This window comes from Pleurodeles waltl, chromosome 7 (assembly GCF_031143425.1).
Source record: "Pleurodeles waltl isolate 20211129_DDA chromosome 7, aPleWal1.hap1.20221129, whole genome shotgun sequence".
In the NCBI taxonomy this organism is placed as follows: Eukaryota; Metazoa; Chordata; class Amphibia; order Caudata; family Salamandridae; genus Pleurodeles; species Pleurodeles waltl.
In genome coordinates this window covers 288623618-288647900 of record NC_090446.1, presented here as the reverse complement: position 1 = coordinate 288647900, position 24283 = coordinate 288623618, and the positions used below count along the sequence as shown (strand labels likewise).

The window sequence follows — 24283 nt, the reverse complement described above, 5'->3', positions numbered from 1 at the left end:
ACTTCACAATGCTATCCGACCTATCTATTTACCTACAATAACAAGTCTGGAAGCACTCTTTGTGAAGTAGGATACATACCAACCCCAAACCTTGATGATCAATGGACACTACCAATGGTGGCTTTCCCACATGGTGGATACTTACCAAGTTAGCACACGGGTAGCTGGCATGTTAAACCTCATTAGCCTGGGGATAGCGAGCATGGAACACAAATGTCATACTAAAACTTTCTGCTACACTGATGTCAAGGCCATGAAAAGGTAGCACCTAACGCATCAGGTAAAGGGTTAACACATTTTTTATTTCAAAGTAGTAATAAAAGAGGCAACTAAGGGAAAGGTAAACCTACACTAATCTAACCTGACTACTACTAACCCACAACTGTCCCTAACTAACCTAAGCTAAACTTACTCTACACATGTAACGAAACGATCTAAACATCAACCCCCCACCCACCATTAAGAGACAAGACATATGCAGGACAACACTTACTAACCTACACACATACTATACTATCCTAAACAAACATATATTTTTTGGTATTTTTTTTAATTTATTTTTTTTAAATCAAACAGGAATCCCAACATTGCCCCCCACCCACCCACCCACACAAAAATATTAGATAGAAAGAATAAGGACCCCCCACCCTCTTACCTAACACTAACTAAGCTAATTTCCTTTACTTATCCTATAACTAACCCCCCAAACCCAACTAACAGTGTGAAAAAGGAAAGAGGTGAGAGGGGAGGGGTAAAAGTTCAGGAGGGCAAAATGACTACAGATTTGCCCTCCGTAGTATGCGCCGGATGGAGCGCACCTTCTTCTTCACCTCACTCATGTCCTCCGTCAGGTTGTCAACCTTGCGAATCAACCTGTCCAATTTTCTTGACAATGCCTGGAAGGCTGCAGGGTCGATAGGAGGGTCAGTGCTGGTCTGCGTGCCGGTGGGCGTGGATGTTGTTGCTGGAGTGGAGTGGCCACGGGACAGCCCTGCTGCCAACACACGGCTGGGTCCAGGTCTGGAGGAAGATGCCTGGTCCGTTGCTGGGTCCCCTTGGGCAGACCTGGTGGATGTAGTGGCGGTGGTTGTAGGTGGCACCGTTGGGGGAGCCTGTGGTGTGGCATACCACGCCCCGGAGGCCCGATCCGAATTATATCTGCGGGCCATCCTCCGATACCCACACTGCACCTGCAGGATGTGCCTGTACCTCATTGCATGGCGCTCGAAATGGTTGCGCTCTGCGGCACTCAGGTTTGCAGCTGTGAAGAGAAAAGGGAAATATTGAGCATAGAATTTACAGTGGGTTGAATACCACAATGGGTCATTTGTCCATTACTAGAAATGTATTGTTTGCAGCAATTGTCACAACATAGTTCACGGAAAGGCTCAGAGGAAGTACATGTGAATCATGCATACCTAAGGGCATATCACACCTAGCATATCCATGTCTCTACATGATGGATGACATCACCCTAAACTACTCATCCAAATCATACCTAAGGCATTTGACATCATGGCACCAGCTCTTCCGCATACTGACTTCACTACATATGTCATTCTATGTGATAACAATCACACTCGTCACTCAATGGCATTTGGAATTAGTTGTGTGCTAAGATTGAACCCCTGGCCCAGAATCATATGTCCACACTAGGGGTCAGATGTAGGAATTTTGAAAAATCAACTAGCAATTTGCAAAGCAGAACGGTGTCTCTGACACCGTCTGCGAGTCGCTATGGGGTCCCTAAAACCCACCTCATGAACATCAATGATGTGGGTTCCAAGTTGCCCCACCTTAGCGACTATGGGCACTCACGGGGATGGAGGGCTGCTGGGACCAGCATAACTCCATAGACGTGACTGCTTTTAAATAAAGAAAGTTATTTTTCCCCAAGTGTAGGCCGTTTACCTGAAAGGAAAATGAGCTGCAATTAGTTTAAAATCACAACAATTCAACTTGGAAATTTTCACGGTAATTATTGGTCCCTTATTGGCTGTTTTGCGCATGATTATTTTTGTCCACTCACAAAGGTGAAGGCTTACAATGAGGACCCCTTCCAGTCAGCAAGTTGGTTACCATCCACTTCAAGTGGATGATAACAGCTACTCACTTTGCAACCACGTACTCGGTTGCAAATGGGATTGCCTACCACTGTGATTTGCAAGTAGGTCTGGTAAACCCCTTCATTATTTGCTTTTTGAAAAGCATTTTCCTAATATGTACATGACCACCAAATACATTTTGGAATAGGAAACAGACGTTTGCAACTCACAAACATATATTTATGCCATTTGCAACGTGTAGACATTTTTCTCCCTCTGGCCCTAGGTACTGACTCAAGTCACAAAAGGTGTTAAGTACGTGTAACATACTGGTTGCTACAGTCCTAGGTACCCTGTTTCACAGTAACATCCCAGCCTTTGTGGGTGGTGTGGGAAGAACAACCAACAATCCCAGGTTCAATGCACACCCAGGAGTGTACAGAAAGTTCAACAAGTATGTGCCTTCACACACAACACCTATGAAGGGCTAGCAACACGTTGAAGTCAGCCCAACCTTGTCACATCCCAGGTCCACACATGTCAAAATGATATGACTTAGCCCAACATAACATACTATTAGTGAGGCATGTTTAAAACACACACAGAGGAGGTAGAACACCCATTCACATGATTCAACTGAACACCTAGGCCATTGCACTCAAGTCACACACACTTCGAGTTCACCTTGTGGAAGTACATGCCCCCGGAAGATCCGACCTACAGTGTACACAGTCCATCCTCAACTAGGAAGAAACACTTGTCATCAAAGCCATGTGCCTAAGCTATCTGGGAGACTGTCAGTCTGATATGCAGACTCAGTTGATGTCAAGTCCCTGACCAAGTCTAACATTGACCAGTGTATTCCAAATGAGTCATACCATTCCCAATTGCCGCCCTAATTGAATGGGCTACAGCCCCTCAATCTGAGAGATGACTAGGTATTGCTTTACAGAAACATTATTCAAATTTGATATCACACTAAAACAACAAAGCCAATGAACGGCCAGCACATCAAATCATGAATTCTCTGTAACACACAGTAATCCATCATGCTTCATTACCAAACAATGTAAATAGCACTCAGGCGACACTCACTGTAGGTATCGGGGTCGTCAAAATGGGCCACCTCTCCCACGGTGTACGGGGATGGTCCACCTGTAAAGCATGAAACAAAGATTATACTCAGACTGGGTGAACGGACAAATGATATCTGTTACAATGACACTGTGTGAATATGACATGGTAATGATAGACTTTCACACATGCTCATCCTGCATGGATGACTTTGTATTCAACATTATCATTGGATGAGTCTCCTGCTCCAGTGTCACACCCTACTACACTCATGCAGTGGCCAGGACAGTCATGTGTCGTCCAAGTTAATCCTCCATTAGTATGCCCCAACAATAATGTTATCCATACATCTCAGCATGTGCATCCCAGAGAGACATTCCAAAACTGGTTCCATGAGGACTGCATGACCACTCACAATTAAACAGGCTATGTGGACAGGTTCAACACACAGCAACCAGACACACATGTGAGATATGTGTGAACAACATGACTAACTTCATGTGACGTGAAGGCAACACACATGTATAGCATCATCATGTGTTTCCAATTTTCTGTCTAGCTATGGCGTCTGCATATGTAGGTATGTTGTTTCGCCATGACGTACTCACTGGCCAATATGACCAGTGGAGTACAAATAGAGCAGTTCACGTGTTGCTTTTCTGACACAACTGCAAAACTACATTACATGCAGCTACAGGCATCTGGTATGTGTTGCAAAAATGAGCCATCGGACTGGTAGCATAGGTCTTCATACACATTCTGCAACAAATACACATTAGGACACATATGTATACCTTTGTAGCGCTGCAATTGCAACATTTTGTGACGCAGAGAAGGGGCAACTTAGCAAAATACAAATAGATCTTGGATTTGAATGCTGTTATTGCGTGTACATGTGTTGCAAAAATGGGGATTTATGTGTATAACCATGGGCCTAGGTTTCCCTAGCATTACACACAGTCAGCTACTTATTTTGCAGATTGGCTAACAATCATCACATGTTCACACACAGATTTCTATCATTACCATTTAATTGATTTTTACTCACCAACATGGCCACCAATCCGGAGTCCCAGGTGGTCCAGCAGGTCCTGTTCCCTGGTGATCAGATCTGCCCAGCGGTGCTTGAGTTGGTGGACATTTCGCAGACTCCCGTAGACCCGGACCAGGTGATGGCGCACCTTCTCCCACCGGATTTTCCTCACCTCCGTGTGATACCCCTGTATCACACGGCCCCCAGCTTCCAGCATTAGTGGGAGGAAATGGCTTACTAGCCATATGAACCCCCCCAATTCGTCTTCACCCATCCTGGACAGGCGAGGCCTACCTGACATATTGAGAGGACTAAAAATGGACAAAAGAAATATGAAAGTAACAGTGGGAAATGGGGAAAGGTAGAGGTGTGAGAGAAAAAGAAGAAGGAGAAAAATCGCCCAACTAACCCCCCAAACTATGCTACCCACAACAGACTCCCACAGACAATACAAACTATCACAGGTATAGACAAAATAACACTAAACAGACTGAGACAATGTTATACAACAATAATAGATTGACACTAAGACAAAATACAAGGCACACAGGACACTAAAGCAGTAAAACACAGGACAACACCTTTCACACAACCACACAGTCTAGATAAATCTGAGACTGCAAAGTGAAAGTGAAAGTTAACTCCCAGTACAGATTTGGTAAACAGGATATCCTATTACATCACTTCCTGCATAAAATGGCCGCCGTTTTATTTTCCCGTTATGCGTCATATTTTCACGCATACACAGTTGTGCGTCATTTTTTTTTTACGCATTACAGTGCACATGATGCCGAGTCAAAAAATATGATATGAATATTAATAATTTATAATGTACATGAGATGACCAACATATTGTCCATGTAGCGTTATTTTTACCACGCATACATCATGGGCGTCATTTTTTTTACACGTACAGTAGTGCACATGATGCGGAGTGAAAAAATATGATATGAATATTAATAATTTATTATGTACATGAGATGACCAACATATTGTCCATGTAGCGTCATTTTTACCACGCATACATCATGGGCGTCATTTTTTTTACACGTACAGTAGTGCACATGATGCGGAGTGAAAAAATATGATATGAATATTAATAATTTATTATGTACATGAGATGACCAACATATTGTCCATGTAGCATCATTTTTACCACGCATACATCATGGGCGTCATTTTTTTTACACGTACAGTAGTGCACATGATGCGGAGTGAAAAAATATGATATGAATATTAATAATTTATTATGTACATGAGATGACCAACATATTGTCCATGTAGCGTCATTTTTACCACGCATACATCATGGGCGTCATGTGTTTTACACGTACAGTAGTGCACATGATGCGGAGTGAAAAAATATGATATGATTATTAATAATTTATTATGTACATGAGATGACCAACATATTGTCCATGTAGCGTAATTTTTACCACGCATACATCATGGGCGTCATTTTTTTTACACGTACAGTAGTGCACATGATGCAGAGTCTAAAATAATGTGGATGTAAATTATACTTTGAATGCAAAATATTGAGACACTTTTGGATACATTTGTATTTGACTCTGCATTGTGTGCACTCATGTACGTGAACAAATTATGACGTCCATGCTGTATGCGTAGAATATGGAGAAAATGTATCCATATGTCTTCATGTTTTTAGCTTTGGGAAGGTGATTTGTCATGGTCAAACGGTGCGATGTGATACACATTTGTGTTTGTATATGACACATGTACGTTGTTTTATGTATAGAAGGCATTCACACTATAATGTTTGGGATACGTTAACTAATGTATTGGCCCTATTTGACGACATATTTGGTGTAATTGCTGATGGCTATTTTGAAATGATGGATGGGATACCATTATGTATTCCGTCTCCAAAATGTGTCCACATTTATGATGGTGATGCTTTTATCTGTGGTCCTGACAGGGAGTGGGAGAGTCACTTTCAGTTTTTATGGGGCTGACCATGTCCCATTATGATTTTGTGTTTCAGATTTGTGTTGGACTTGTGACATGGAGGCCACACATGTGCCTTATGCATGTGTTTAGTTCACAAGTACATGATTCTTGTATGTTTTGGGTGCGGTAGAGGTGGACTTAGGCCCCCAGCACCCTAGGATTTGACCATCCAGAATAGCTACTGTATCCATGGAGTATATTTATTATATCATGGCAAACCTGCAGCAGGGGGCTAATGTAAGGCCATATGGTATGAATGACTGTTGACCATTCATTCATCTCATTAGCTCATTTGACGTTTGCAGTAATGATGAATTGGAGCTAACTTGCATACCATTTTCCTATGACTATGTTTGCAAGACTCTCAGCGTTCCCGATGTGATAATGAGAAGAATTTTGTTGTTGTCTGTGTCCCTTTCTGCATAAACTGGTTTAGTGTCATGTTACATTCTTCCTGCTAGGTTCAAACTGGGACACAACTGTGATGGTCTACTTTCAAATATTAGGTTGATTGTATGACATATGTGTACATGTGTGTGGGAATGTGGATCCACTATCACCTGTCTGGGTGTATGTTGTCACTGTAACTTCAAGGTCTCCTCCTGAGTTAGTGGCAGCTGATGTTGTTGCAATTGTGTATTGCTCATATCATACACTTGAGAGAAGCCATTGATGACATGGTCACGTACACATGGATGGTCCCACCCTGTCTCTGAACACGTGTGATGTGACTTTCAAATGATCTCCAATTTTGGGCTGGATGAGAGACTGTTTCAGTTGTTTGGATCCGGCATGTGTAATTGTCACATTTGTACTCTTGTTGGGGTCTGTGTATGGTAATGTATCATGCCACATCCTACCCTCTGTGCATACATTTGTGATGTTTATTTTTGGTGTGATGATTGTTATAGCATTCTTGCTCAATGAGACGACATTCATCTTCAGCAATTTCAAACTAAAGGTGGTCAGAAATGAATAGGCCAAAGCATGATGTGGTGTTTGTTATCTGTGTTTATTTACAAGTGTGGAATACAAGTGATTATAATAACTTAAGTAAAAAAATTGTTCACAAGCTGTTGGCGCCTACGCAATCCTGCTGCCGTGTTAGGTTGTTCCCCCTCCTGTTGCAGGCCAGCATCCTCCTCATCATCATCCTCAGGCATGTCTTGGTCCGGTTCAAGGAGGGGAATGTTCCTTTTCACACAAATATTGTGTAATATGGCACAAGTGAGGATGATCTTACAGACCATCTCTGGGGAATAGAGTAGGCTACCGCCAGTGATGTCAAGGCAGCGGAACCTTGACTTTAGGATCCCAAAGGTCCGCTCCACAATGCTGCGTGTCCTCTTGTGGGCGTCATTGTATGCCCGCTCAGCAGCAGTATTTGGGTTCCCATATGGTGTCATTATCCAAGGCTGGATGCCATACCCCTGATCAGCTGAAAGAGAAACACAGAATGGTATCAATTAGATGTAGGAGGCACTGTTGTACGTATCTTTGATGGAAGTAGTTGTGTTGTGTTGTCTGTGACTATTTTGTGTACTAATGTGACAACCTATGGTTGTTGGTGGAAACTTTGGCATTGTTTTTTTTCCTTGGCTGAGCAAGTGTTTGTTGGCTAACTGTTTGTCAGCAGGATGTATTGGTTTCTCAAGTACAGTGTGCCCTCCCTTGCATTGTGACTTGTGACACAGGTGTCCGTGTGTCTTCACTGGAGGTGTGATGATAGTTCCATGCAGAGTTGAAACATGAAAGTGTATTAGAAACGTTCATATGAACATACCCAGGCCATCCCATCCCTTAAAACTTATTCAATGTATTAGTGTACAGGTTATTGTGAGCCTTCCAATTTGCAAGGTGACATTTAGGCAACCACAGTCATGAATGTCTTCACACTAAGCTGTAGAGTAAATTCCAATGTGTGAGAGGTTCAATGGTGACTTGTGAAACATGGCTAGTGATGTGAGTACCTCAGTGTGTTCCTGTCTAGGTGTTGCTATTGTGGTGTATGTGTTGTTTATCCTAGAGGGTTTCTGTGCAGTGAGTATATAAGTAGATTTTTGCCCTTACCAACAAGTAGTCCATTGCCATACCGTCCATCCTGGAAGTGTTGGTTGATGGTTCAGTGACGGAAGATGAATGCGTCATGTACACTCCCAGGATATTTAGCCACAATGTTGCTGATCAGTCCTTGGTGATCGACTATGGCCTGCACGTTGATGGAATGTGTGTGCTTCCTGTTGCGGTAGAGGTGTTCTGTTGCAGCAGGTGGCACAAGGCGTACGTGTGTGCAGTCGATTGCACCAAGGACGTGCGGGAAGCCACTGATGGCGTAGAACCCCTGTTTAGTTTCCTGCTGCTTCTGCACTGTGTTAGGGAAGCAGATGTGGCGGGGTGTCAGTCGAATGATGGCATCCAGTACTTTAGGCAGGAATGCGGAGAATGATGGTTGTGATATTCCGCCAACCAGGGCACCAGTTGTCTGAAAGGAGCCACTTGCCAGCATGTGAAGTACGGCAAGCAGCTTTGTTTCTGTTGGGATAGTACGTGGAGTCACTAAAGTGGGGGCCAATTGCTGTTCAATATTTGTCAGCAGCTGCTGAATGGCCTGCCAGTTCAACCGGTACCTCTGGATGATGTCTCGTTCCCTGAGGCCATGCAGGGTTGTTCTTGGGCGGAATATCCTCTCCTGCCTTCTGCGCTGTCTTTGGGGTCCCTGCTGTTGTTGTTGTAGCTGCTGTTGTTGCTGCAGGGCTCTGCGTCTCCGTGCACGCTGAAGAAAAAGCACCTCCATGTCTCCCTGTTGCTGCTCTGCTGCTCTGCTGCTCTGTTGTTTGTTCTGTGTGTTCTGATTAAGTACAGGTGTGTTTGCCCCATTTTAACGCCTGCCCTGACCCAGGCGTTAAAATTTCACGATATTTGTGCTTTGCGTGATTTTTTTGCGCCGCCTGCCACGCGGGAGTGATTTTTGCCCGGAAGCATAAATACGACGCACCGCTATGTGCGTCGGTTTTTGGACGGGAACGCCTACCCTGCATATCATTAACGCAGGGCGGGGTGCCGCTTCCAAAAACTGGCGCACATAGCACCATTTTCCTTGTGCGCCGGATCGGGCGTCAGGGTTTAAATATGGGGCAACGTTTGCGCTGAAAGTGCGTCAAAATTTTTGACGCACATTCGGCGCAAACAGAGTATAAATATGCCCCTGTATTTTGTAGGTTTGCGCCGTTTTGCGTCAAAAAGCGGCGCAAATGCGGCGCTAAAAAAAGTATAAATACGGGTGTTAGCATGGTCAAAAGAGGTAAAAACACAAGGTCGAAATACAGAAAAAAAGAAAGATGCAAAAACAGCCACAAAGGAAGAAAGTAGGACCTGCAAGAGTGAGTGGATGGGTAGGGAGTTTTAGGTGGCGGATTAAAGAGGCATGAAGAGGATTCAAGGCTAAGCAGACTTCCCATATTTATACTTTTTTAGTGCCGCATTTGCGCCGCTTTTTAGCGCAAAAGCGGTGCAAATTTACAAAATGCAATTGTATTTTGTAAGTCTGCGCTGCTTCTGCGTCAAAAAATGACGCAAATGAGGCGCTAAAAAAGTATAAATATGGGCCTTAATAGTGCCAGCTGCAGGCTTCTGAGCAGAGCTTTGGGAACCAGCACTCATCCCTTTAATAACTCATTCATAATATTGATTCTTGAAATGTCTTCTAGGTACATGTAGCTTTACTGTTATTAACTGCCATGACGATATTTCAGTTTTGATATTGTGGCATAATATATAGGACAATACTTCAACAGCGATCATGTACTCCAACACTTCTTCTAGTGACCCTTCTGGTCTGACCATATTGTAATTCACCTCGATGGATAAGAAGGCTGATATAATTACCAAAGTACTTCGCTGCATGAATCCGCATTGTCTGCTTCATCGTCATAACATGTATCTACATAGAGGTTTCGGTCTGTGTCCTGGGCCGAGTTAAAGTTGGTAACAGAACGGCATGGAATTCCAAAACATCTCAAGACTAAACGAAGATAAAAAGAAAACATCCATTGCCATAATTAGTCATAAACGAGTTTGTTGATCTGAGTAAATCATAACCGCTGCAAATTCTAAGACATGTTGGTACTGCAGAACATTTTAACATTTATTAATCTTTAAAAATGTAAACATGAAAATGTTGAAATATCAAAACATTAAAAATGTTGCTATTGATCTAAAACTAATAACATATGTTACTGCAGAATAGCCTATTAAATTATATGTGTATTGAATAATTAATTAAATCAATATACATTTAATTCATTTATAAATAATATTTTTAATGACTAGACTTTGAACAAAATGCACAACTATAGTGAAAATTGCATTTTTAGTTATTATATATTGCATTTTGGTCAAATTTGTGTTGAAATGTACATTATTTTTTAAAAAAAATTAAAACTGCTACTTCATTTTTATTTTTATTATACGCTAAGGGCCAGATGTAGGAAGGAAGCAATTTGCGAGTTGCAAATTGCGAGTCCTTCCGACTCGCAATTTGCAACTCGCAAATTGCTATGCAGTACGGTGTCTCAGACACCGACTGCAACTCGCTATGGGGTCGCAATGACCCACCTCATGAATATTCATGAGGTGGGTCGCAAATTGCGGCCCCATAGCGAGTATAGGCACTCGCTAACATGGAGGCCTGCTGTAGTCAGCAGGCCTCCATGTTAGCGACCTGCTTTTCAATAAAGCAGTTTTTTTTTTTTTTTTTAAATGTAGCCCGTTTTCCCTAAGGGAAAACGAGCTGCATTTCAAAAAATCCGAAACCTTTTGTTTCGTTTTTTTCAGGGCAGGGAGTGGTCCCTTGGACCACTCCCTGCCCTGAAAAAATATTTTGGGGTCCATTCACAAAGGGGAAGGGGTCCCATGGGGCCCCTTCCCTTTTGCGAATGGGTTACCATCCACTTCAAGTGGATGGTAACTGCGACTCCATTTGCGACCGCATAAGCGGTCACAAATGGAATTGCATACCATTGCGAATCGCAAATAGGAAGGGAACACCCCTTCCTATTTGCGATTCGGAAATGCATTTTGCGAGTCGGTACCGACTCGCAAAATGCATTTCTGCATAGGAAACACACATTTGCGAGTCGCAAACGGCAAATTTTGCCGTTTGCGACTCGCAAAGTGCTTCCTACATCTGGCCCTAAGTTTGTTATAAAACTTTAAAATATATATATATATATATTTTTAACACTAAGGATGTTAGGAGTACACTTTGACAAAGACAAGGTTTCTAGGACCTCAGGAATGGCACTTGGGGTTCAAAACACACTTCATATAAATCCGAAAGCAGGGTACCCTGGTTTAGTTTGATCTGTCAGGCTGGGGTCTTCAAGAAAAGGGCTTCTAGTAGGTTGTTGTGTCCCTGTTGTCATGACTCCATCTTGTGCCCTATGTGCAGTGGGTTTTAGTCACTGGTCTCATGTCAATCTTCCCTTCATTTCTCTCACTCATGCTTCCCTTGTGACACCTTCCAATCTTGAGTACTCAGTGGCCTCCTTCCCAGCAAGCCTGAACCATTGACACTCCTGTTTTGTTGCTATTCAAGTTTAGTCTCTTGTGCACCTGCAAATATCACGTCTATTTAGGATAGTTACGTTAGCCACTGTGACCTATCGACTTGAACCATCATGCACTTGGCGTTCCGTTGTACTTGTTAATTGTTGCCAATTGCTTTTGCTCCAGCAAGGCCTCATATATGTTGAATTTAACACATAGGGGGTCATTACATCCCTGGCGGTCTTTGACCGCCAGGGCTGTTTTGTCGGAAGCACCGCCAACAGGCTAGCGGTGCTTCCTTGGGAATTACGACCGTGGCGGAAGCGCCGCGTCGCCGGGACCGGCTGTTTCCCGCCACTTTAGTCCCAGCGGTTTAAATCCACCAGGGCAGCGCTGCTTTACGAGTCCCCCTCCCGCCAGCCTTTTTGTCCCTTCATTCATCCCCTGAGTTGCTGGGAACTTCCAGCACATTAGCCTTCCAAGCCTTCATGATGATTTCATGATTCGGGCATCAGCGATGCATCCAGTGACTTCCTTCGTGAGCTACAATTCTGTTTCTTCTTGAGTTCCTTGAACCGAGGGTCCTGTCATCTTCAGATTCTAGTTCAAGTACTGCAATGGTTGAGCACTTTCTCCTTAGGTTAGTGTGCACTAATTCGTAGAGTAGGACATATCCGAAGACGGATTCCTTTGAAGGCATGATTACGTTTGCTGATATTGATCTTAGTTTGAGTATTAATTCCCATGAGGCCCATGAGGCCCAGAGCTCTGAACTTTACTATTGCAGAGCTATGCACTCTTTTCGTTTCTGACTTGAAAGTTTGCCACTGTGTTTCTTAACAAGTTGTATCCAGTATTATGAGATTATCTTCTTGAATTTGAAACTGTGTTTGAATCTGAACCGGAATCCTGTAAATTCTGGAGTTCTGCAAAATCTCCATTTTATTCTTGAAACAGTTTCTGCTCTCTTTCATGCAATGTTTATGATGAAGTCTGTAAGTGTACAAATAAACAATTGGTAGATTATATTTGATAGGGAACCTATGAGTAACATTGCCTCATGCTGTTTTACCATATTACACCTGCATTGAGGATAACAAGATCCAGAGTATCCTGACCTACTAGGCAGTGCACGTTACAGTCGAGCAGTTCCCTCAGTGATGCAAGCTGGAGGTACAGCATTGTCTCCATGGTAGGAACCAGGTGAGTCTGTGACACCTCTAGTTTAACAGGAGGTCAACCAATTGACCATTGGAGTATACTTCTATGTCCCAGGTGCAAGCCTTTCATATCTACTCAAAGGTCTCAACAGCAAGTACAGTCCTTCTTCCACAGGTCTTGTAGAGTTCTGAAAAGGGTGTTCAGCAGTGTCACTTTTATGCCTCAAACTAGCTTGTGGGTGATGTTCATTAGCAGCCCCTCCCTAACCAATAGAGAAATAGTTTACAGGGGTAACCCTACCCTTTTTTACAGTAATTCCTGTGTGACCTACTGCAAACAAACAATCCCACAGTACCTCTTTCTGCATAAAGCCAAGATGGGAGAACCTTTATTTTTCCTGTACAGAGATGCTGTGCCCACCCAGAGGTGTAGCCAGGGAAATGGACAACCCTTCCCAGTTGTCACTTCAAACCAGTTCTCCCACTAGAATTGGTGCATGCCTAACAAGATGAACAAAAGAAGCCTCTATCCAGGTGTCAGCTAACATTTGCCTGTGACAAGGTGTGCCTCTTTGATGTTAATCAAGTTTTGAGCACAGCCCAGATGATCATTCTGCCAGGGCAACACAACACTTTTTCACATCTAAGGCCGTGGTCTTAGCTTAGAGAGTAACTTCACGCCTCAACAAGAAGGCTTTTCAGGTCCTCAGTGACAGTAGGGTCTCATGTAATGGGACTTCTAGAAAGTTACCTTTTGCCGGATGAAAGCCTTTAGAAGTACCTTTAACAAAATATTAATTACAAATCCAACTTTATCAGTGAATTGGGTTTCTAATAAATATTTTAAAAAGTCCAAGAATTAAATTTGCAGCTGTTACCTAACTGAGGATAAGATTACTACATGTATTATTGTATCCCATTGCTTTCCCATGAATTAGACAGTTCTATTACAGTGAAAATAGCTTTTGAGGTATATTCAATATATATGTTTAACATTAAAATGTTATGTGTCCTACTTTTAAATGCCATGCATCTTCTCTTATTGCCAATAAGGCCTACTTATGGATGACTTATTTAAAGAAAAGGTTTAGGTATGTCAAAGACGGTTATTTTGAGAGGTCGAACTTACAGTTTTAAAACTACTCCACAGCGAGCCTACAAAAGAAGGTCTGCAGTTATGTTTGCACTGTCATTATAGTAGTGGCGCAATTGGTGCTGCAGTCCACTTGTGACATTAAATTTACATGTCCACAGTATAGGTTGTACCATATACTTGGACATAAAGGTAAGTTACATTTACCATAGGAGTATAGCCAATTTCGACATGTTTTAGGGGTCAGAGCAAATGCATTGGACACAGTTAGCTGAGTCACAGTGCACAGAGTCAGAAAAGTAGCAGCCTCAGTCGAGAAAATGGTGACGTTCATTCAAAAAAATACATTATCCTATATATATATATATATATATTATATATATATATATATATATATATATATACATATACACACACACATATATATATATATGTGTGTACACACATATTTTTAAATGTTCAAATAAATATATTTATTTAAACATATATACAGGGAGTGCAGAATTATTAGGCAAGTTGTATTTTTGAGGATTAATTTTATTATTGAACAACAACCATGTTCTCAATGAACCCAAAAAACTCATTAATATCAAAACTGAATATTTTTGGAAGTAGTTTTTAGTTTGTTTTTAGTTTTAGCTATGTTAGGGGGATATCTGTGTGTGCAGGTGACTATCACTGTGCATAATTATTAGGCAACTTAACAAAAAAAAATATATACCCATTTCAATTATTTATCATTACCAGTGAAACCAATATAACATCTCAACATTCACAAATATACATTTCTGACATTCAAAAACAAAACAAAAACAAATCAGTGACCAATATAGCCACCTTTCTTTGCAAGGACACTCAAAAGCCTGCCATCCATGGATTCTGTCAGTGTTTTGATCTGTTCACCATCAACATTGCGTGCAGCAGCAACCAAAGCCTCCCAGACACTGTTCAGAGAGGTGTACTGTTTTCCCTCCTTGTAAATCTCACATTTGATGATGAACCACAGGTTCTCAATGGGGTTCAGATCAGGTGAACAAGGAGGCCATGTCATTAGATTTCCTTCTTTTATACCCTTTCTTGCCAGCCACGCTGAGGAGTACTTGGACGCGTGTGATGGAGCATTGTCCTGCATGAAAATCATGTTTTTCTTGAAGGATGCAGACTTCTTCCTGTACCACTGCTTGAAGAAGGTGTCTTCCAGGAACTGGCAGTAGGACTGGGAGTTGAGCTTGACTCCATCCTCAACCCGAAAAGGCCCCACAAGCTCATCTTTGATGATACCAGCCCAAACCAGTACTCCACCTCCACCTTGCTGGCGTCTGAGTCGGACTGGAGCTCTCTGCCCTTTACCAATCCAGCCACGGGCCCATCCATCTGGCCCATCAAGACTCACTCTCATTTCATCAGTCCATAAAACCTTAGAAAAATCAGTCTTGAGATATTTCTTGGCCCAGTCTTGACGTTTCAGCTTGTGTGTCTTGTTCAGTGGTGGTCGTCTTTCAGCCTTTCTTACCTTGGCCATGTCTCTGAGTATTGCACACCTTGTGCTTTTGGGCACTCCAGTGATGTTGCAGCTCTGAAATATGGCCAAACTGGTGGCAAGTGGCATCGTGGCAGCTGCACGCTTGACTTTTCTCAGTTCATGGGCAGTTATTTTGCGCCTTGGTTTTTCCACACGCTTCTTGCGACCCTGTTGACTATTTTGAATGAAACGCTTGATTGTTCGATGATCACGCTTCAGAAGCTTTGCAATTTTAAGAGTGCTGCATCCCTCTGCAAGATATCTCACTATTTTTGACTTTTCTGAGCCTGTCAAGTCCTTCTTTTGACCCATTTTGCCAAAGGAAAGGAAGTTGCCTAATAATTATGCACACCTGATATAGGGTGTTGATGTCATTAGACCACACCCCTTCTCATTACAGAGATGTACATCACCTAATATGCTTAATTGGTAGTAGGCTTTCGAGCCTATACAGCTTGGAGTAAGACAACATGCATAAAGAGGATGATGTGGTCAAAATACTAATTTGCCTAATAATTCTGCACTCCCTGTATATGTAAATTTATGATGTATATATATGTCAGAGTACATATATGTACATATGTGTAAATATATATATATATATATATATATTTTAATGTTTATATAAATGTATTTATTTAATAAGCTCCAAAGGGTTGACTGTATGCATCCGCCTCCTGCCTCCATCAGTTTTCACAGGAGTGTGTTATAGTACCTCTAAGTAGTGATATGTGAGATACCTGACCTACTTAAAGACTCCACTGGAGTACTTCAACTACTGTTTTGATAACCTTAGGACTTTAGTAACTTTAGAAGAGTGAATCGAAATGAACTTGATTTTTTGTAAGTAGGTGATTGTAGTATACTGCCCCATCTGAAACCCCTTCTTACATTTTTCGAACTCTTTCCATTTTGTAATAAGTATTACTCGTTGTCAAGCCACTCCCCGTTTACCTCCCACATTTACCACTAATACATGGTAGTGAGATTGGTAGTGTTGGTTTTCTTTACGATGATATTTTTGCTAGTGCTGGTTGTGGTATTAGTGGGGAAGGTATTGGTGGTGGTGATATAAGTAGTGGTATTGCTGGTAGTATAGAGGGTGGTGGTATTGGCGGTTGTATGGCTGGTGACATTTATAGTGATTTTATTACTTTTGGTGATGCAGTTGATAGTAGCATTAGAAGTGGTATTGGTGCTGATAGTGGTGATGTGGTATTGATGATAGCAGTGATGATATTATTAGGAGTATTAGGAGTACTGCTAATGTATGGTTTTGGTGGTGATATTTATGGAGATGGTATTTGTGGTGGTTTTGGCAGGCAAAAAAATCTTCATGTATTTAACCTGTGCCTTTGACATGGTGAATAGATCCAAACTATGGGCTATAATGGCACCATTGGGGGTTGCCAGGGGTATTATAATTCTCCTTAGTAGACTTCATGCACAAACTTTTGCCAGCGTTTGATACAGCCACAAGGGAGATTTGACAGAGGAGTTTTGTTTGGTAAGGGAGTGAGGCAAAGGTGTGAATTAGCCCCCTTCCTCTTTCTTCTTTATATAAATGGCTCTGGAGGATCATCTGCAGAGTGGGGGGAAAGATTTGCCAATTATCAACACCCAGCAAATCTATGTTCTACTCTATGCAGATGATTCTGCTCTGATTTTAAGGACAGCCAATGGCCTTCAATCCCTACTTGATGCTTTAAAGATTTTTATGGGTAATCTTGGCCTCAGGATGAATAGATATAAGTCCTTCATTATGAAATGCAGCCTGAGGCTTACCAAAGCTAGAAAATTTGTACTTGAGGGCTCAAAGATCTTAAAAGTCCCTAATTTTACATACCTGGGCATGCCTTTAGATGTGGACTTCAAATGGAAATTATTAATGAGCATTTGTGTTTTACAATTGCAAAGTTCTACAGATGCTGTTTTGAGATTATCAAAAACATTTGGCCATAAGCCGGTGAAAGAAATGCTTACTGTCCTTTAAAGTTTATCCACAGCTTCTTTTTGGGGTCGGTCAGTGGGACTACATAAATAGTAAAAGTTTCCAGATAGTGGAGAAGACATTTTTAAAACATTTGCTTGCTGTGCCGCCCTCTGCTTCATCACCTTTTTTCCATGCTGAAATTGGATTGAGGCCTATAGATGATTATGTTAGACTGCAGCCTTTCCTGCTTTCACGTAAAGTATGGAGGAAACCTGGAGCTATTTTTTGCAGAGCAATGCTTGCAGAGTGCCTTGCTCTTGATCGAACTATGGATATACCTTGGCTAAATTAATTCAGAAAATCTTTTGCGGGTCTGGGCATTGTGAAGTACTGTTCTGCCCCTCATTCCCTGCCTGCCGTGGCAGTAGCAAAAACAAAAGAGATATTTTTATATCATGCCCATGATATGCATGTGAAACAGGGGAATTCAGGGATCCCTACAGATCCGGAGACGTTTCTTTATATCCTGCCATGTATCTCCAAAGTATTTCCTCTGCGTGGCACAGATTTCTACTGACCGAGTTCCACTTAAAGACTATGCATCACCTGGTGGCATTTCCCATTTAAGGCACGTGTCTTCGCACACTCCCTCCTTGCCCTTCTTATGGTTTTACTCACCAGAGCACAATGCACTTTCTTTTTTCTGCAGTATGTATGCAGTGCTGAGGAGGTGGTTTCTATGCCCAGTCCTTTAAGCCTCAGGTGTTAGAACTAGTTTACTGGCCTTTATGTATTTGAGTAATCTGGGCAGTGAAGCTACTGTTCATGCTGTGTTAAACTTTGTTCTGAGCTCACTTCCAATTCCTAATAATTACTAGTGATGATGTTATATTACTTCCTTCTAAACATGTATTGTTGGCTGTTATGAGTATTTTAAAGATTGACTATAGGTACTGTTTCTATTTATTATGTCAACTTTTATGATGATGGTGGTGGTTTTTGGCAGTGGTGGCATTGATGTTGGTTGTGCTGGTGATCTAGGTGGTGATTGTATTAGTTTGGTATTGCTGATGGTATTGGTATTGAGTTGGTGTAATTAGTGTATTAGTGGGTCCTAGGGATGGTTTGTGGTGCTGGAGGTGGTATTGTGGTGATGATGTTGACAGTATTGTTGGTGTGCTAATCATAGTGCAGTGGCATTGGTGGTGTGTGATATTACCCTTTTGAACTATAAAAAACACAGAAATCCATCAGTTTTTGTTAGCACCTATAACTTGACTAACTATAACTTGCGACCCCGCCATGCACTGCTTAGGACCTCATATATGACATCACTCATGACATGTTCTCTGACATAATTTATGACTTCACTGATAAAAACTCAAATGACATCACTGATGATATCATCCAATGAGTGTGCTAGTTTGTTTTATAGTTTACATAGTCGCAGGTCGGCACATTATAAATGGTCTACCCAATTTTGAGCAGCCTGAGTCCAGCTAATTGGTGCAAGGGTTTACAAAACACACCTGTTCCTAATGCACTACCGGTACACAGAGGTATTGAACATGTTATAAGTCTTTCTATTGAAGACTAACTCTGTGTACAGGTGACAGTTGACATGTCTTCATTATGTTCCACACAGGTTTTTTGGTTCTGCAGAAATAATGTTCAACAGGAGTTAGATTACATGGAATAGATACTAACTTTTCTATGCAGCGATGAGTTATTTGACAGAATTGTGTCAGCATAGCAATTTCTACATAACTTATAAGACAGTGTACCCCAGGTAATAACCTATATATATGTGCTTGTTTTGCTTTAGAAGATGGGCTATCTGTAAAGTTTTCTTGACAGTATAAAGGGTGCAGGTATTAGGATATTTAGCACCTTAGGAGATTGGTAATTTTTTGCAAATAACATCTCTTTTGACAACTGTTGCAAAGAGTGTACACTGTTCTAATCAGATACTTTTTAATACTCTATCATCTGATACTTTTGAAAGTTCCACTGATTGCAAATAGTGTTGTATAAAATAAACTCTCTCCAAAGGGGAAGCATTGTTTACAGTACCAGGTTCCTTACTGATATCAACCTCATTTCACAATGTAGGTTCGGTACGTCTCAGGTGTTTGATACAGGTAAAATATATCCATAGTAGGTTAAGTGTTTTGGAACTGGCATTCATTATTTTTAGGAACTTGGCTTTCTATGAACAGCTGGTTACAGATTGAACACCATACTCAATGAGGGTTTCCTGTGTATCTGTTGTTGATTGCTAATGTGAACTATGCTAACTGTAAAGTGTATGGTATTGGGTAAATGTTGCACAGAATGCATGGGTTTTTACACTGCAAAGCCTGTGTGTATGGTGGGGTTAGCTGTATGGAGCGAGGGGTTGGCTGTAGGCCACACCAATCAGCCAACCCTCCGCCACGCACAGCTGAAGGCAGTGTACAACGGATTGGTTACAGTAACGTTACAGTTAGGTGAATTTCTCAGTGGCGTTAGCATTTTGAAGGAAAAAAAAACAGAATTTCATCAGTTATAGTAAGATGCACCAAATATAATTTGCACCACTGCCACGCACTGCTTATGACTTCACATATGACATCACTCACGATGTTCTATGACATCAGTTATGACCTCATTGTGATAACATCACTGATCAAATCATCCAAACTTCACTTTCACACATATTATTCTATGAATTACTATGGCATTAGAGACATCAGAGTAAGTACAAAATAGTTCAGGAGAATATCAGCTGTTACTACTGTCACCACAAATACAACTCTTCAAGTTTTCAAGTCTTTGAAAGCAAACACTCTATTCAACATTGAGACTATGGCATACACTTTACATTTAGTATAGATCACATTAACAATCGACCACATATACTTAGGAAACCCTCATTGACCACAATATTCACTCTCTATACAATTGTTGAGAGAAAACCAACATAGTGAATACCAGTTCAGACAAAAGCTGCCTAACACATACAGCTTTAATCTATATTATACTTGTGACACTCACTAAATACATTTTAAGAACTGAAGTTGACATGAGCAGAAAAATGGGTACCGTAAATGTTCTTTTCTCTATGGGAAATGTTTATTCCTTATCAAGCTGTTTGTAGACGGAAACTCTAATAATAAACACACCATAGAATATTTAAAAAATCAATGCAACAGTTGTAGAAAAAAATACTATTTGCTAAAAAAGTAAAACACAATCTGAAGATGCTAAAGAACATACTACCTGCACCCTTCATCCTGTGGTAGAAATTTTATGGCCGGTCTCAGATATGCTCTAATGAGCAAGATGCTTTGCAAGTTTCAAGTAGCCTGACAGGGACTGCATCATAGGCTCAACGTCCTGCTAATCATTATTAATGTTTTTCTTTGACTACGATTATGGATTAGCCTTATCTTGATTTAAGCCTTTATTTGGCTTTAGTAGGCGCCATAATGCTTTATAAGGCGTTCTGGTGGGGTAGGGCTTCTTTCCCTCTCTCCCTCATTTCTTTGTGTGCCACTCCATCCTCACTTTCTTTCTCTTTTCCCTCTTTCTGCTTTCTCTAATTGATGAAGAGCAGTGGCGGGTGCTAGGTGAGCACTCATGGCTGTCTTTTTAACGATAGCCGCTGAGATGGGGGTTATTCCCTTAGCTAGACACAGGGGTTGGTGGGTAGGGGTGGTAAGGGGATGGTTTCATGCAGGTTAAAGACTGTTGCCCGTGGTGGGTTTGCATTGTTAGGGGGTGGAAGAAACAGAAGGGTCAACGTTTTTCAAATTGGGAAGAGTAGTAGTGGTGTGAACATGCATTTGAATTGGGGGCTGAGTCAGCTTGATAAGTGTTTAAGTTACGGTCATGGCTAAGCTAAAGTGTATCTGTTGGAATTTATCAGGCCTCAACTCATCCAGCAAGCAACAGCTAGTTCAGGAAGAGATTAAAATGTATAGCACACATCATCTCTCTCAAACAGAGACCCATCTTGCTTATAAGGATTGTTATTTGCTTAAGCAACTTGGTTATGATTTGGTCATAAGTATGTCACAATCTATCTCTATACAGGAGTGGGTATTATGATTTTGCAGTGTAAGGTCCTGGGAGCTATTTTGGATCTGAGAGGGAGGTGGCTGATCGCACAGATAGCAGTGTTTAGCAAGATATCTGTGGTCTGTGCTATTTATAGATTGAATATTGATGAGCTAGGGGTTTCAGTTATGCTTTGTATGAAACTTTTAGACTCGTCTGGTGAGGTCTTGTTATGGGAGATTTTAACTGTGTGAATGATTATAGAATTGATTCTACTAATTATTATGCTAATCCTTGCATAGTTAAAACAAGGGCTTCTATACCAGAATTTGCTGGAATACATGGGCTGGTAGATGCTTTGTGCATGCTCTATCCTAAATTGCCAGGATATACATTTTATTCTTCCCCGCACAAGCACTATTCAAAGATAGAAATGTTCTTTGTCAGCAATCATCTCATACAAAATATAGACATTCAAGTTTGCCCCAAGGTTACATCCGATCATAATCCCATCTTGATGATATTGAATTTGGCTCTACCTAGTAAAGAGCAATGGCAGTTTACTTTTCCATGATATCTTCTCTCAGATCCTGATAAACTCACGGTTATGTCAATTCTCTTAGTAAATTATTTTAAATTAATGTAAGTACAGTGTCACCGATAGTGGTTTGGAATACAATGAAGGCCTACATTAGAGGTGCTATGGTGCAGTTTATTATTAGCAAGAATATGGACATACAGGGCAGTGATGGTGATTGGAAATACTGCATGCTCAGGCAATAAGAACGGCAGTTCCGGATGGGCGGGGTATCCAAGCTCAATTAATTAACAAAAGGTCTTTGCTTGGATGAAATTTCAAAGAGAAGGTTGCTGGCAGCTATCTCAAAAAGTGAGCGCTTCAGTATGAGTATATGGGGAGAGAGTCAGACAGGTTTTAGCTCATCAAATCTTGGAAAGATGGGCAAAACAGTCAATTCAGCACATTAAAGGTAGTGATGAGTCGACGTATAAGTATCCTCAGGCAATTGCAGACCAATTTCCGTTGTTCTATCAAGAATTACATAGTCAAAAACAATAGAATAGCTTGATAGGGATTAGTGCATTTATTCAGGGATATGGATTACCATGTTTAGGGGATTTCCAGGCATCAGTCTTACAGGTTGACATCACTGCTGTAGAAGTTGAGGCTGCTCTTGTGACTCTGCCATTGGGCAAGGTGGCTGGCAAAGCCTCCATCCCATTGGAGATTTTTAAGATATTCAAGGATTATTATAGTCCCCACCCTTCTTGAAGGTTTTACAACATATTGATAAGAGTGGGGAAATACCCGCTACTTGGAATTTGACTAACATCATAGTATTCCATAGAAAGGGCAAGTCGGATGAAGACAGGGCCTCTTACCAGCCTATTTATTTAACTAATGGGGATGCTAAAAGATTTTGGCTACACGGCTTGCTCCTTTGCTGATAGATATTGTCTCGCCTCAGCAGCATGATTTTATACCAGGCAAGGACACCACAAGCAATACCAACATAGCAGTTGTTGCTTTTGATGTGGCTGGGAGATTTGGTATTAAACTAGGTGTGGTTCTATTGGATGCCAAAAGGCCTTTCATCATGTAGTCTGAGACTTCTTGTGAGTAATGATGAGGGCCTTCGGAATTCAGGATTGGTTCTGCAAGTGAGTACAGTCATTATATAGGACCCCCAGTGCCAAGCTAGTGTGTGCTGGCTCATCCTCACCGTTCAAGATCCAAAGGGGCACCCACCAAGGGTGCCCCTCCCTCCTTTGTTATTCGCCCTTTATCTGGAGCCATATCTTCTATCTTTGCAGAGGAGCAAGCATATTCGCCCACTAATCTCTGGTACCTGCAAGCTCAAAATCGTTCTTGATTACAACAGCCAAATAACCACTCTGGGATAAGCTGCCAATTAGCATTATAGGCCACTGTGACAGCATCAAAGTGAATGTTTTACCTAAGTTCCTGTACTTATTTAGGGCAATCCCACTATAGGTTCCAAATCTCTTTTTTAAGCATCTAGAAGTGGTCTTAAGTAGTTTTGTATGGGGTTATAAATGGGATACATGTGCAATACGTTTTCTCAAGCTACCTTACCGACAGGGTGGTCATCGATGATCAGATTTTAAATTGTATTATGGGGCAGCATTTGCGGTGTGCCTATGTAATCTGCTAGCACACTCCGAACCAGAATCCTCTGTACTGGGTTACCGATTGGCACTGGGGCTCGAATATAGGCTTTTCTTTTATAGACTGACAAACCCCAATTGCTATAAGTGGGTTAAGTTAAAAATTCTACAGGATATCACTCACATTTGACAAGAAATATGCAATGTGTACTCCCTACACTTAATAAATGCTGATACAACACTGTGGGACAATCCGGCATTTCCAGAAGTACTTTATGACTCTATATGTAGGGTATGGCAGGGTCTCGTGGTAGAAACAGTAGGGCAAGCTATATGATTTGCGGCACTTCAAGCTGCCTATGATTTGTTTTATTATTCTTTCTTTGAGTATTTGCAGTTCATGTAATAATTTCTATCTGGAGCTAAAATCCACATGATCCCAGAAAACTCTGATATCATGGTCAGTTTGCACAGAGAAAGTAGGAAGTCAATAATTACTACAGTTTATCATGTGAACAGCAGACCAATTGCAGCCCACACTTGCCAGGCAACTGCAGTAAAGACCTTGCATATGAAGGTCTGCCTTCTGAAATGTATAGCGCCCTGGAGACAGCTGATGGCTCAGTACATTCAATTAATCTTAGGTTACAACAATTCAAGACCACCTGCATGTTGTACTATGCACTAGAAAGAATAATTAAGTGAGTTGGGGATAC

General features: G+C 41.4%; 1 protein-coding gene across 1 annotated transcript in view; it reads right to left on the bottom strand.

Moving 5' to 3' along the window:
* The window catches only part of LOC138304024 (protein-glutamine gamma-glutamyltransferase E-like), a 331092-nt gene that overhangs the window by 135845 nt on the left and 170964 nt on the right, over positions 1-24283 (bottom strand). The window contains exon 7 of the mRNA XM_069243676.1: positions 10009-10144. Coding sequence (XP_069099777.1) covers positions 10009-10144 — 136 coding nt within the window. The remainder of the gene's footprint in view (positions 1-10008; positions 10145-24283) is intronic.